This window comes from Leptonotus elevatus, chromosome 7 (genome assembly GCF_054856555.1).
Source record: "Leptonotus elevatus isolate MCC_2025b chromosome 7, RoL_Lele_1.0, whole genome shotgun sequence".
NCBI classification, from domain to species: domain Eukaryota; kingdom Metazoa; phylum Chordata; class Actinopteri; order Syngnathiformes; family Syngnathidae; genus Leptonotus; species Leptonotus elevatus.
The window spans coordinates 9,805,294-9,817,522 of NC_141245.1; the positions used below are offsets into that span (position 1 = coordinate 9,805,294).

A 12,229-nucleotide genomic window follows, 5' to 3' on the forward strand; every position below is an offset into this window, starting at 1 on the left:
GTATCCAAGATAGCAGCATATGCCTACAGTGCAATCTCTCAAATCAAAGTGGATGCTAAAGAAGAACTCGTGGTCCAGTTTGCCATTCCTTGATCCGACAACTCTGGCCTGCTTTTCGCTCCTCCCGTCGTTGAGTCAGTCCTTGTCACGCCTGCAATCTCACCCTTCTCTCCACCCATTTATCAAATTGTCTTGTGCTTCTTGGCTATGGCTCTAAATGCAACAGACAATGCGGCGCAGCACCACAATGGCCATCTCGTCACACTGTAGAAAATCGAAGGTCAGTGATAAGTTCTTCTGCCATAGAAACCCGCTGGATCTGTCAATTCAGATCTTCAAAATTGGCCTCCCTGAATCTCAGCGGATAACAACAAATGTGGAAGCCTCTCATTGATCAGTTTTGTTTGCGGTGATGCATTTTGGATATCTATCTTAAGAATTTGATATGACTTTAAACAAAATGGGAAAACTGTTACTGGTACCCATTTCAACCTGAGGACACACTGCCCAATACATGAATGGCTGTGAGACTTATTGACTGCCCATTATTTTGTCTGTTTCCACTGGTGAAAATGCAATCCGCTTCACTACACTGGAGCTCCATATAGATTCTAATCCCATACAAACCTGTATAGCACTGGAGGCCTATGGTTCAGGGGAGGGGTCCTATGCGTGGTGTAGGGGCGGATGTGTAATTATTATTTTTTTGCCTTCTTTGTACAGAATTTTCTGGCTAATTCTAAAGCCCAAGATGATTGTAGAAGGTGTTTTTGTAGGGCGTTCACAATTGGCTGTGATCTGGGGTGATGAAAACCAACAACACTTTGAGGGCTTACTTTCAACAGTTATTGTGTTTGGAGTTTAGTTTTTATTATTAATTTACTACAAATGCCACTTTTGGATTTTCAGATTTAAAACAGACCAAAAGTGAACCGCACATACAATATATACATGGTTGCAAACAAGAACAAGAACACACTTACTGAAGTATTAACTTATTTATTTGGTCTGCGTTGCTATTGTGCCAGATGCCATATATTTGTAGCGAATTGTGTTGTACTATTTATTGAGAATTTAATGTGTACACGCTAAGCAACCCTTCCCTTCAAAAGGTTACAACAGACCGGTAAATTCCTAATTGGTACAATTCCCGCAAATATTCATGTTTGCGCAGCTCGATTTAGTCTCTGTGTCTGCTGATTTCTTGCGTAAGACCAATATATAACCAAGGGAGGTGACCAATTGACCTGCAGCTCCTTCAATTTGTAGTGTGTGATTGAACTGAATTTGTTCATCATTAAGTTGGTGGTTGTAGAATGGCACAGATGTAAGTGGTCACTTTCGATAGACACTGACAGTGGTGGCCACTGATATCAACTTCAGTTGTATAGCGTGATCCGACCAACTCACGGGGCAGAGTGGCTGTTTGTCTGGATATATGTTGTTGTAACTCTTCACAGTTGTGATTTCGAACATAGTCTCACTGAAGTGTTTCCATGTTTCGTTTGCCTGGGTTGCTACTGCGGTGCCAAATTTGTGCCAAGGCTCGCTCCTGAGGGGTCACAACACTGAAGTCCATCGTTTTTAATCCAGGTAGAGTAGATATTACGTAATTCCTTAAGAAAAAAAAAAGTTGGATGAAAAACAAATATACGATAAATACAATAATAGTAAATAAAATTCAGTAAAATACATAACCTCCATGACTTGCAGTATTACAAAAATACATAACATTAAAAAAAAGAGTAGGGGGGGTCATTCCAAAACTGGAGGGTATTTTACGTCTCACCCATTTAATTTAAAATAATGCACATACAAAATCCTAAAACAAGCAGTTTCTGAGTATATTTACTTGTCCTGAGACAAAAAAAAACCTAAGAGAAAAGAATGCTTCAAAATAGTTTTTAAAACACCAATTCAATTTGGTGTACCCTCTAAAATGCCATTTTCCGCAACCCCACTGACCAAATTGAATGTCAAATAAAACGGTGAAAATAAAGATTAAATGTCTTTTGTGTGTGTGTGGATTATTTGTTTCATCGCTTTCTCTTGTAACTGTGGAAACATTTGTTTTGAATAAACATGATATTTCAAATAATCATTATTATTCATGGATAGTGTGTCCCACAAAATGCACGCAACTCTGTTACCATAACCTTTCTAGCATGGTCGAAGAAGAAGAAAGCTGTGAATCAGATGATACGCTAGACTTGACATCATCAAACATATTTCTAGAATGGGTAGCGCAAAGGTGTTCTCCCTTTTATTTTTCCATATTTTTTTAATAACAGTTAGCTTTGATTGAATGTTTCACTCTATATATGCATAAAATCAGAATAAGGCAATTATTTTTATAATCTTTTAAAAAACGTATTTACAAAAGTAAGCTTGCAACCTGTAGGCCTTGTGTGTTTCAATGACGTTTCCATGTAGAGTGATGGTGTGTAGATGTGAGAGACTTCGTAGCTTGTCTACCTCTGATAGAGTAAAAATACGGTTGCCATGAAGATACAACACCCGCAGTTGTGTAAGTTCACACAAAACCTAGAACACAAACACACACACACAAGCCCACGATTTGAATATCACATGGTAGAAAAAGCCAGAGGACATGTGTGTGAACATACAAAAAAATAGCTCACTTTGTCTATATTTGTGATGTGGTTGAATGAAAAGTCCAGCCAGGCGAGCAGTGATGGTTCAGCCAGGAAGTGGCTGATGGTTTTGTGAAGGTCATAAAGGTTTGTAATATGATTGTTATTAAGACGAAGAGAGCCACTTTGGAATTTTCCGACTAAATTTCGCTTTAAAGGCCGCAGACCTCTGCTTGGTTCTTCTGACTCTGCATCTGAATTGGAGATAAACAATGAACGCCAGGCAGTGCTGAAAGATTATGCTTTAATCAAATGAGATTAATCAATTGAGATTTTGGTGGTAAATGGAGCATACAAACATAACATAATAAGTATACATAGGTGTTCTTAAATAGTATTAAGTGTATTAAAAACTCACACTGCAACGTACAGCTGTCGAAGAATCAGAAAAAATAATTTAGTTGTAAAGAAACAGAAACGTAAAATGACTTGTCTGTTTTTTTTTGTTTTAAAGAAAAGAGTATGACCATGGAGAAAAATAATGTTGATCATTAAATGTTCTACCTGCCAAGTTGCTGATGGCTTTAAAAGATAAATCCACTGGAGCCCCATACATCATATCCTTTCTGTAAAAACAAACAAACAAACAGTTTTACCAGTTTGCCCCAAGGAAAAGTATGGTAATTAAAGCGTTTTTTACATCAATGCAGTTGTTTTAAACTTTTCCGTTATCATACACTTACACTCGCATGCACGCACACTGTATATTGTTATTGTATACGTACAAATCAACTCAATTTGTTCATAGCTAAGTGTTTAGCGCAACGTTTACCTGGCTGCAGCAGTCAACAGTCTGCTTCCATGGTAACGGCCACTGCCACCCACAGAATAAGGAAGACACAGAAGCGTCATCACCCATAGGCACCGCTTTAAAAAGTGCGCCGCCCGCAGCTCCGCCCACAGCGCATCCGCCATCTTGATTTGTTGAGTGAGGCTCGAACTTGCATATGAGTAGGGGTATTGTTCCTTGTTGGTTCCTGTGATGATAAGTTGGTGGATGGATGGCCAATTTTGTTTGTTTGTTTTTAATAAGATAATTTCGCCAGACATTTTCACGTCTGGCCCGCCAGGTCATAAAAAAAACGCAACTCTCAAACAACTTCCGGCCTTCTACCCAATCACAGTAGTTTATTTTGAGACGCGTCTAACAGCGAATTTGATTGGTTGGTTTAACTTGGACCTGTTTTAAAATGTGTTCGAGTTCAAGGGACCGTTGAATTGACTCATACCATCTCCAAAGTTAGCAGACCTGTGTTTACGTTGAGCGAAGATTACATGATTTAATTATTGGGGTAAGTCGGTTTTAACAACAAAAAAATCTATATTTTCGACACGTTAATTATATGTAGCTAGTAAAGTTTAACGGAGATGTTTATCCTTGCGAGTTGACAGAAAACGACCATTTTGTCGTGGATGTGTTTGTGTTTGTGTGTCTGTTTCCCCTTCAAGACAGCCAGTTCTTCATCCTCCCTACCGGATTGATAGGAAGGGTTCCGCCGAGATGCCTCTTATTAATCTAGGCGTTAAGGCTCTACTTAGCTGGGTATGTTGACGCCAACGTGGCTCGTAGCATTTAGTCAATGATTTAAACCTGACCTCCTCCATCATGGTGTTTTATTTAGGTCAATAATATTACATTGACCCACCGAGAAATTAACATCGAAGAGTTACAAGATGGCGAGTTACTGCTTCGTATCGTTTACAAACTGTAAGTGCATTAGCAGTTATGTTTATTCAGAACATGGCCTCTGTTGCTTACAATTGTTTTCATTCCGTTTCTTTTCAGGAAAAATGAACCAAACCCACCTTTAACTATTTCAACTGAGGAACGTTTTATTCTCATTGAAGAATTTGTGGAGGGTGAGTTTCTGACATGATCTGCCTGGGCATGTTTTTGTTGTTGTTCCCCCCCAATACGACTGTGTTGTCGTAGTTGTCACAGTACTGTAGTGTAGAGAGGGAGACAGTCAGACAAGCAAGCAGCAGGCAGGTGTGCCACAATACTTTGGGCGTTGTGCCAAGGTGAGTGTTGTCCCAGACGACAATGCAACAAGTGCAGGGAATTAAATTACTGTAAAGTAATCTGGAACTATTTTTTTCAGATGAAAATAGATATCAATTATTCAGTTGTTCCTTCTGACTGCACACTGTATTTTTCAATTAATAATGTCTTATCTGAAAGACAGTGGTTATTTTTGCTGTGCAACTCTCCTGCGAGTGTTATTTTGCCGTGAACGGCTTTGATTGGTCAGTCGCATATACAGTACACGCGCCTCACGAGCACTTAGCATTGCAAAGTCACGTCAACTTTATCACTATGAAGCACAAGCTCACCGTGACCCATATCTACAGCAACTGTGAGCTTCTGCAATGCTGTAAAATCGTCGTCAGACCTGTATGTTTAAGAAATTCCTCAAACCGGAATTTTGATCTTGACTTCATGAATCAATTACCTAATCAATTACATAGTAGGCTGGTAATGCCGATAACAGACAATATTCAGTGACACACAAATTGAAACTGAAAGCTACGTGAAAAGAGGCAGCTGTGGCTGTTAGGACAATGTCAGTCCCAACTGTATAAACTATTACATTTTTGAATAAAAATGTAAAACGAACCGGCTCATTTACAACTCCTGAAAGGCTGCAAGAAGTGTTAAAAATAGTTTAAAATGTATGGTTGTTTTTTAAAGGTACAGAGCGGGATTTGATGCTAATAAAGTAGCACCTATGGGGCGACCACTTGCATTTATACTTGTAGTTTTTCATCAGTTCTCACCAAAACCCTAAGTAGCAAGCTGCCGGTTACGGTCACTGAAAACCATTATTTACCTTAATACCTTGTTGTTGGCAGAGGATTGCAGATTTAGTCCAACCAAAGGTACGCCATTATCCTGGGACAACATCAGAAATGGAATCAACCTGACTGTGGAAATTGCAAAGGTACTTGTGGGGAAAACACTTTTGCATCCTTATTGTATGTTATAATATTACTAATTTTTTCCCTAGTTTTTAGCATGTACTCTATTTAAACCTGCTCCTGCTGTAGTGTGAATCTAGTGTGCAAAACACAAGGTAATAGAGAAAGTCTGACCTGCCCTTTTATATTTCCAGGTGGTTTTGTTGCTGTTTTACTATGACATGATGAGTGGACGTTGCACCCTTAAAAGCTTGGATTGGGAAGTAGAGGTAAGGTTTTTGCTAAAACACTGAGAATATGCTGTGTTCATGTGTTTTCCTTTCATCCATTGTGTGCCATCGTAATCATATTTGCATTCTTGCTTGTCAGAGGGAGATTGCAAATCTGACTGATTCTTTTGTGATGGAGAGTGATGGCTGTGTTTATCTGCGCAGAAGCCTTGATGCCTACTTGGCAAAGCGCAGTGAGTGTCACATTGATTTCTGCATTTCTTATGCATTTGAGCACATGTTCTTCAGGCTTTGGATGCACGTCTTCATCTTTCAGATTTGCCTGTAACTGATGAAATATTAGCGCGCATGACAAGCACCTCTTCCTCCGGTGCGTCAACCGTCTCTTCACTCTCAGATGAAGACTCCCCTGTGTTCCATCGCACAAAGAAAATCTCATTTGTGGAAATGCATACAGTGGCATCGTCTTCTGTCAGGTATCATACAATTTCATACTCCCCCACCCAACCACAAAATCGCTAGTTTTGATCACTCCCCTTGTGGGTCTGTTATTTCTTTTTCAAATTATTGACACATCTTAAGCGTTAAACGGGGGGATGCGTCTGTGACGAAAACAATAAGCGCAGAGGCCGTGGGAGACAAACATACTTCACATAGACGAATGTATAGATTCTGCAATTAATTCTGTTCAGAATTACTCAGTTTCCTTGTTCAATAAAGAACAGTGAGGGGTGTTTAGTACATTTTTAGCTGGTAAGGACGTTCGTGTTTTTTATTTTATTTTTGTTTTTTTGATGACAGCAACAACAATGACGTTTTCATCTGTTGCTAAGATTGGTCAAAACAAAAGTTGGATAGGCATGCACAAGTTTTCTAACCTTGTTCAGCAAGCTGAATTCTCCTCGGTATTTGTTAGAGATAGACTGATATGCTTTTTCAGGACCGATACCGATTATCGGTAGTCAGTGAGGCCGATAACCGATATTTGAAGCTGATATACATTTGCAGGGGGAAAAAAGTTGGTGTCAACATTTTTAATAATAAAATGATAATAAAAACTCCAGCACTTGACTGCTTAAATGCCTTCAAGGACATGTTTTTTTAAACAGCTTTTGTGATTTGCAACATGTTAAAGGTTTTTTGTTTGCCATCAGCTTTTGCCCCAACTATAATGCCAACTACCAAATAGCTAACTGTAACTGTTAGCTCACGGGCTAACCAAATAGCCGTTAATTCGCGAGCTAAAGTTAGCTCGCAGGCTAACCATTCACCCGCACGCCAACTCCCAAATAGCTGCTAATTCGCGGGCTAGCAATTAGCTCACGGGCTAATAGCCGCTAATTGCTGCTTAATGGCTGTTAGTACTGCACGAGCAACCAATCAGATAGTGCTGTGGGCGGGCCAATGCTGTGGGCAGTCAACAGCCGCTGACTCCGAGCAGATGGAGGAGAAAAGCGCCCATCGGAGCAAAAATAACAGTTTTTAATATATCGGCCATCAAAAAAAAAAAAAGAAGAGGCCAATGCTGATATTCATAAAATGCTGAATATCGGCGCCGATTATCGGTCTATCCCTAGTATTTGTGAGTCCACACACTCTGGAGGATACATCTTGTACCGAGCCCGTTGATTTCCAGCAATCCGAACCACTGGTGGTTCAGACCAATCACAGAGCGACATTTTGTTTGGGGGCTGGATATGCAGCTGTGACTAAACCAGGAAGCGCAGACGCCATGGGAAACAAACTAATCTAAAATGGACAAATGGATGCTGCAATTAATTCTGTTCTTGTAGAATTACTCACCATTTCCTTGTTGAATGTTGAACAGCGGCGCTTCGTGCATTTTTAACTGGTAAAGATGTTCATCCTTTTTTTATTGTCTAATATTAAAATAAATAAATGAATTGAAACTTCGATGTGTGTTAATTAGTGAGACAGTTCATTAGATTAAAGTATTGTATTTGTAAGTTTTATTAATCATTTTTACTTTATTATTTATTCCCACAGCAAATCTCCTCTTCAGGATTTAATGACCACCCCCAAATTCCAGTTGAGGAGGATACAGGGGCAGATGATCCAAGAGAGAGAATATAGGGATGGACTGGAGCGAGAGCTCACCAGCAAGATTGGCCTCATTGCACAAAATGGTAATGAATTTGTTAATATATTACAATCCTGCTTATTCATAATTTTGCCGCCGTTAGCCCTCAGTTTCTTGATGGTTTAAGCAGGGGGGGGGGGGGGGGTCATCCTAACCATGTTCAACTGATTGGTCTTAAATTGGGTTGCCATGATCAATATGCTGGCATTCGTGCCTCACAGTTTTGAGGTTCTGGGTTTGAAATTTGGCTCAGGCCTACCTGTGTAGGCTGTTGAGAGGGGCTGACTAATCAATCAAATTCAAATCGACTTTGCAAACTAGCAGAATGCAATTTCTAAATGCTTGCAAAGGCTGCAATGCAGATCTTTTTTATTATATATATATATATATATATATATTATTTTTTTTTTTTTTTGTTTATACGGTGCCAAGATAAGGGACAGTGTGTAGAATCAATTGACATCTAGTATTGAACTAATAGAATGCAACGACCAAAGTTCGAAACTATGGTCCGTCAGAGACCACGTTAGTACGTTCGCAAAGTTCTTCTCCCTCTGGTTTCCTCTCACATGCCAAAACATGCATATTAGTTTAATTTGAGATTAAATTGTCCATAGGTGTGAAATTGAAAGGTTAGGTTTCAGGTGTACACTGCCTCTCGCCCAATGTCAGCTGGGATCGGCTCCATCTTATACAGGACTTCTAGTAAGGGCAAGCGTGATAGAAAATGAATGTTCAAGTGAACTTGCATGCCTTCCCTTATGTTTTTTGTTTCTTTTTTTTCCCACTTGTTTTCCTCAGAGTCTCACATTAACCAGTTGCAGTATCGCCTGGACAAGATGAAAAGGGAGCAGAGCGATCAAGAGCATTCTACCAGGGAACAAATTAATGAACTTGAGACCAAGAATTGCTCGTAAGACCAGCTTTCAATCTGAATTCGCCTTCTTATACTCAAATTTGAGCCGACTCACTGGGCTTCTTTGAGAAAGCACAACATAACCACTAAAAACCAAATGTGCTTTTCAGGAAGGCAATTCAATGACCATCTGATATCTTGATAGTGACATCTTAATTATGACCAACTGTGCTTTACTTGATCTAATGCGATTTCCCTGCACCCTTAATGAGGACAAGCACTGTAGAAAATGAATGAACTGCATTTTCATTCCATTTCATTTCAGAGGAGAGCAACTCATTGGCAGAGAAGCAGCACTGCTGAACTTTATCCATTTATAGACAATTTGTCTAACCATTGACTGATAAATATCAAGACTTTTAGAGATGCTTTTGTCAACTAGTAGGATCGACAAGTTATAAAATCCAGTGGTTCACTTGCTTTTTCCTCCCTGTCCTGTGATTGTTCACGTTATTTTCATTAAAATGCCGGTATATGAAAACATAATTGTACAGTGTTTAAGCAGACTGTTTACAGTATTCTTCTGATTTAGATGATCAGACAATATTTTATGACTTATTTGTGTAGAAATTACAAAGGCTTCACTTTCTCCTTTCACTGGCCACGTAAGCACTATATCGCAAAGCCTAGTCATTCTCATGAAGAATATTTGTTTACCACAATGCATTACTTAAGTGTGTTGTTATTCACCGTTCCCACTTTTCTTCCTTTTAGGTTACAACTGCGACTGAATGAAATTCTTAAAGAAAACAAAGACTGTAAAAATAACTGTTCACTGATGGAGCGAAAAGTCTGTGAACTTGAAGAGGAGAACGGTGTCCTCTCTTCACAGGTATAAACACTTGTTTCGAATCATCTAATGTTGAATGAATGTGTGTAAATATTGCTCCTGGAATAAAAATATATTTAAGGAGTAACTCAATCTAAGATGTAAATATATTATTAAAAATAATGAATAAATTGATAATATTATAGCATTGTATATTAAGGATTTGTCAAATGCGGTCTCAAATGTATCTCACTGAGTGGCAAAGGCTTGTGAGTCTTTGAGAACATAGCGAATGTAGGTTTTTCGTCAGGGGCTGGTAAATGTTGCAAACGGCTGTAAAGACTGTCGCAATTTTTTTTATTGTCGCCCAAAAATTTGTCTTTGTGACAATTGGCGATCCCTGATGAAAAAACATTTCGTCGCTGTCCTGTGAAAAAAATGTATGTCCATAAATAAATAAAAAAACTAATTTTTTGTGTGTTTACAATTTATTAAATTAACAATTTCATCCCATAAATGTAAAAATAAAAAAATGACAAAAATGGACATAACTTTTTTTTTTTACAGGACAGCGACAATTTGCTATGTTTGCAAACACACTCTCAAGCCGTTACCACTCTGAAATGCAGGCTTTATTTCTTATATAGCAGAGGGCTTGGAATGTGGACCACTGTACTACTCTCCTGCCTATTTACTGCATTGTTACTTTTGTGAGTGTGAGAACTTGTGATCAGGTAGTGCCTTCTCCAACTTCAAATAACAGCATTAGTATTATGTATTTCCCCAGATGCGTACGGCGTATGCACAGCTGTCCATATTTGAAGCTGAAGTTGGAAGGCTGACAGAAACCCAAGCAGCTGGTCAAGAGGAGTGGAGAGCCAGAATAGATACCTTACAGTCTGAACTCAATCAAGCCACTGCAGAAAAGGTAGGGGTGTACACACACTACAGTGTTTCTGCTATGAATTTTGTCAACAGCGGTGCTCGAAGTTGGAGGGACGGGGGGCTATTTAATGTAACCCATACATAAAGTGCACCGCATTATTGGCCGCATGCTTTCTAAAACCAACAGGTTGCAGGAGCAACACAACAGGAGCAAAACAATGAGTTTGGTTCTTCTTTATTTAACAATGTACCGAAATCAAAAATGTTTGTATCGTGACAACACTACACCCGCCGCACGTCGCCAAAAGGTGGGGTCCAAATGGGGTAGACTAAATGAACTGCAGGAGACAGGAGGTCACACTGCAGTCTGGTGTTTTATTTTAACCTCTCTTTTGATTCACTTTCTCATTTAATCTGCACATTCGAGTACATACAGCTCAACTCTCTTCTGCCTTCTTCCTCCCTGCATGCGCGCTCCAAATTCACACGTCATACGCAGCCATTCACAGTGGCTCGAGGAAGCAGCCAAATTGGAAAGGGCGTGAAACCCGCCCACCAATCAGAAACGCGTGTTGGCTTAGAAAAATTTGTCCCGTTGCTTGGCTGGAAGTATACCGTCTCCGGAACTCGGCCCACACAAACGGCACACTTTTTTTCTTTTTTGTGTGTCTTTTTTGCTGGCTCGAAGGAGCGGCGGGTCGGATTTAAATGTAGCATAAATTTAGGAGCTGCTGCGCGCCGCTGCTGCGCGCCGCTGCTGCATACATACAACAGAAACACTGCGCTAACTCTCCAAATGCAGGCTAATATTGATTTTGATAAAAACCTACCAGCCACTTTAGCCGGTGATGCATAAGGCAATCATGTCTGTCAGATGTACTCTACAGCTACGCTATGTTTTGTTCTCGATCGTTTGTACCCCTGGCAGTGACTCCTATATTTTCCCAATAAATGTTGTGCTGTAATGCTACGTAATAATGTTTAATGCACCCATAGAGATCCGGACGTTGACGTAACGCGTCCCATTTTTTGGCAGCATAGAAGACGCGTCTGCCACTTTGAGTAAACGGGAAACACCACACTTTAACAATGATCGAGAGCGGTTGTGGACCAGCTGCCACAACGAGAAGAGACAAAAAAAGGATCGAGCATTCTCCAAACTACTAAAAGAGGAATCAATGCGTAGCCAATGCATCACAGTAGCCATAAAAATGGTGAACAACAAGACAGAGGATTTGGGAACCTCCTCATTGCTTGTGTAGCGATCACTTCATATCAGGAAAGTCAAATACTGAATCATTTAGTCGTGTAGATGTAGCTCAATTGTATAGTTATTAAATTAAGGCAAAATATGTGATTGGGCGCTTTTTACATGGTGGGTGAATCAGATGCTAAATGTGAGGAAAATAGTTTCGTTCATTTGTGCTGCTACGGTTTAATAGATATTACACAGTTGAATTTAATAACTGACCAACACCATAAAGAAGACTTTGTACGGCATAAATGACGGCGGCCGCGGCTCAATTAGCAGCTGCTAAGTTGCTAACGTACAGAAATAACACAGCAAGAGAGAGAGAGAGAAACTGCTAACTTCGATGGCATTTTGATCACATATAAATAGGAAATAAATCAAGATTGTACAACCTTGTAAAGCCTTTGGTATGATCAGATTTGAAAGCATTCACTGGTGTAGAGGAGGTAATTCCACAAAGCAGCGTCGCCGGGTTGACAAAAAGCACTCCTGACACTTCATCG

The 12,229-nt window shown here is 39.7% G+C and overlaps 3 protein-coding genes across 5 annotated transcripts in view; 2 read left to right on the forward strand and 1 right to left on the reverse strand.

The window, feature by feature from the left end:
* Positions 1-2,015, forward strand: part of LOC147170791 (uncharacterized) — a 38,562-nt gene extending 36,547 nt beyond the window's left edge. For both annotated transcript variants that reach the window (XM_086080221.1, XM_086080222.1), the window contains exon 24: positions 1-2,015. The gene's annotated coding sequence lies outside the window, so the exon portion shown is untranslated.
* On the reverse strand, positions 807-3,743 carry LOC147170792 (leucine-rich repeat-containing protein 51-like). The gene is made up of 5 exons (XM_086080223.1): positions 3,427-3,743; positions 3,159-3,220; positions 2,643-2,848; positions 2,396-2,544; positions 807-1,616 (listed from the first exon to the last, which is right to left on the reverse strand). The coding sequence occupies exons 1-5, from the start codon at positions 3,702-3,704 to the stop codon at positions 1,481-1,483; spliced, it is 831 nt and encodes a 276-aa protein (XP_085936349.1). The 5' UTR covers positions 3,705-3,743; the 3' UTR covers positions 807-1,480.
* numa1 (nuclear mitotic apparatus protein 1) overlaps positions 3,581-12,229 on the forward strand; it is a 25,927-nt gene continuing 17,278 nt past the window's right edge. Inside the window, exons 1-12 of one of the 2 annotated variants that reach the window (XM_086080219.1) lie at positions 3,581-3,946; positions 4,104-4,197; positions 4,277-4,362; positions 4,441-4,514; positions 5,508-5,596; positions 5,768-5,842; positions 5,943-6,036; positions 6,120-6,279; positions 7,811-7,950; positions 8,706-8,817; positions 9,535-9,652; positions 10,377-10,517. In XM_086080219.1, coding sequence (XP_085936345.1) covers positions 4,156-4,197; positions 4,277-4,362; positions 4,441-4,514; positions 5,508-5,596; positions 5,768-5,842; positions 5,943-6,036; positions 6,120-6,279; positions 7,811-7,950; positions 8,706-8,817; positions 9,535-9,652; positions 10,377-10,517 — 1,131 coding nt within the window. In that variant the 5' untranslated portion in view covers positions 3,581-3,946; positions 4,104-4,155. The remainder of the gene's footprint in view (positions 3,947-4,103; positions 4,198-4,276; positions 4,363-4,440; positions 4,515-5,507; positions 5,597-5,767; positions 5,843-5,942; positions 6,037-6,119; positions 6,280-7,810; positions 7,951-8,705; positions 8,818-9,534; positions 9,653-10,376; positions 10,518-12,229) is intronic. The other variant, XM_086080220.1, reaches the window with a different exon arrangement.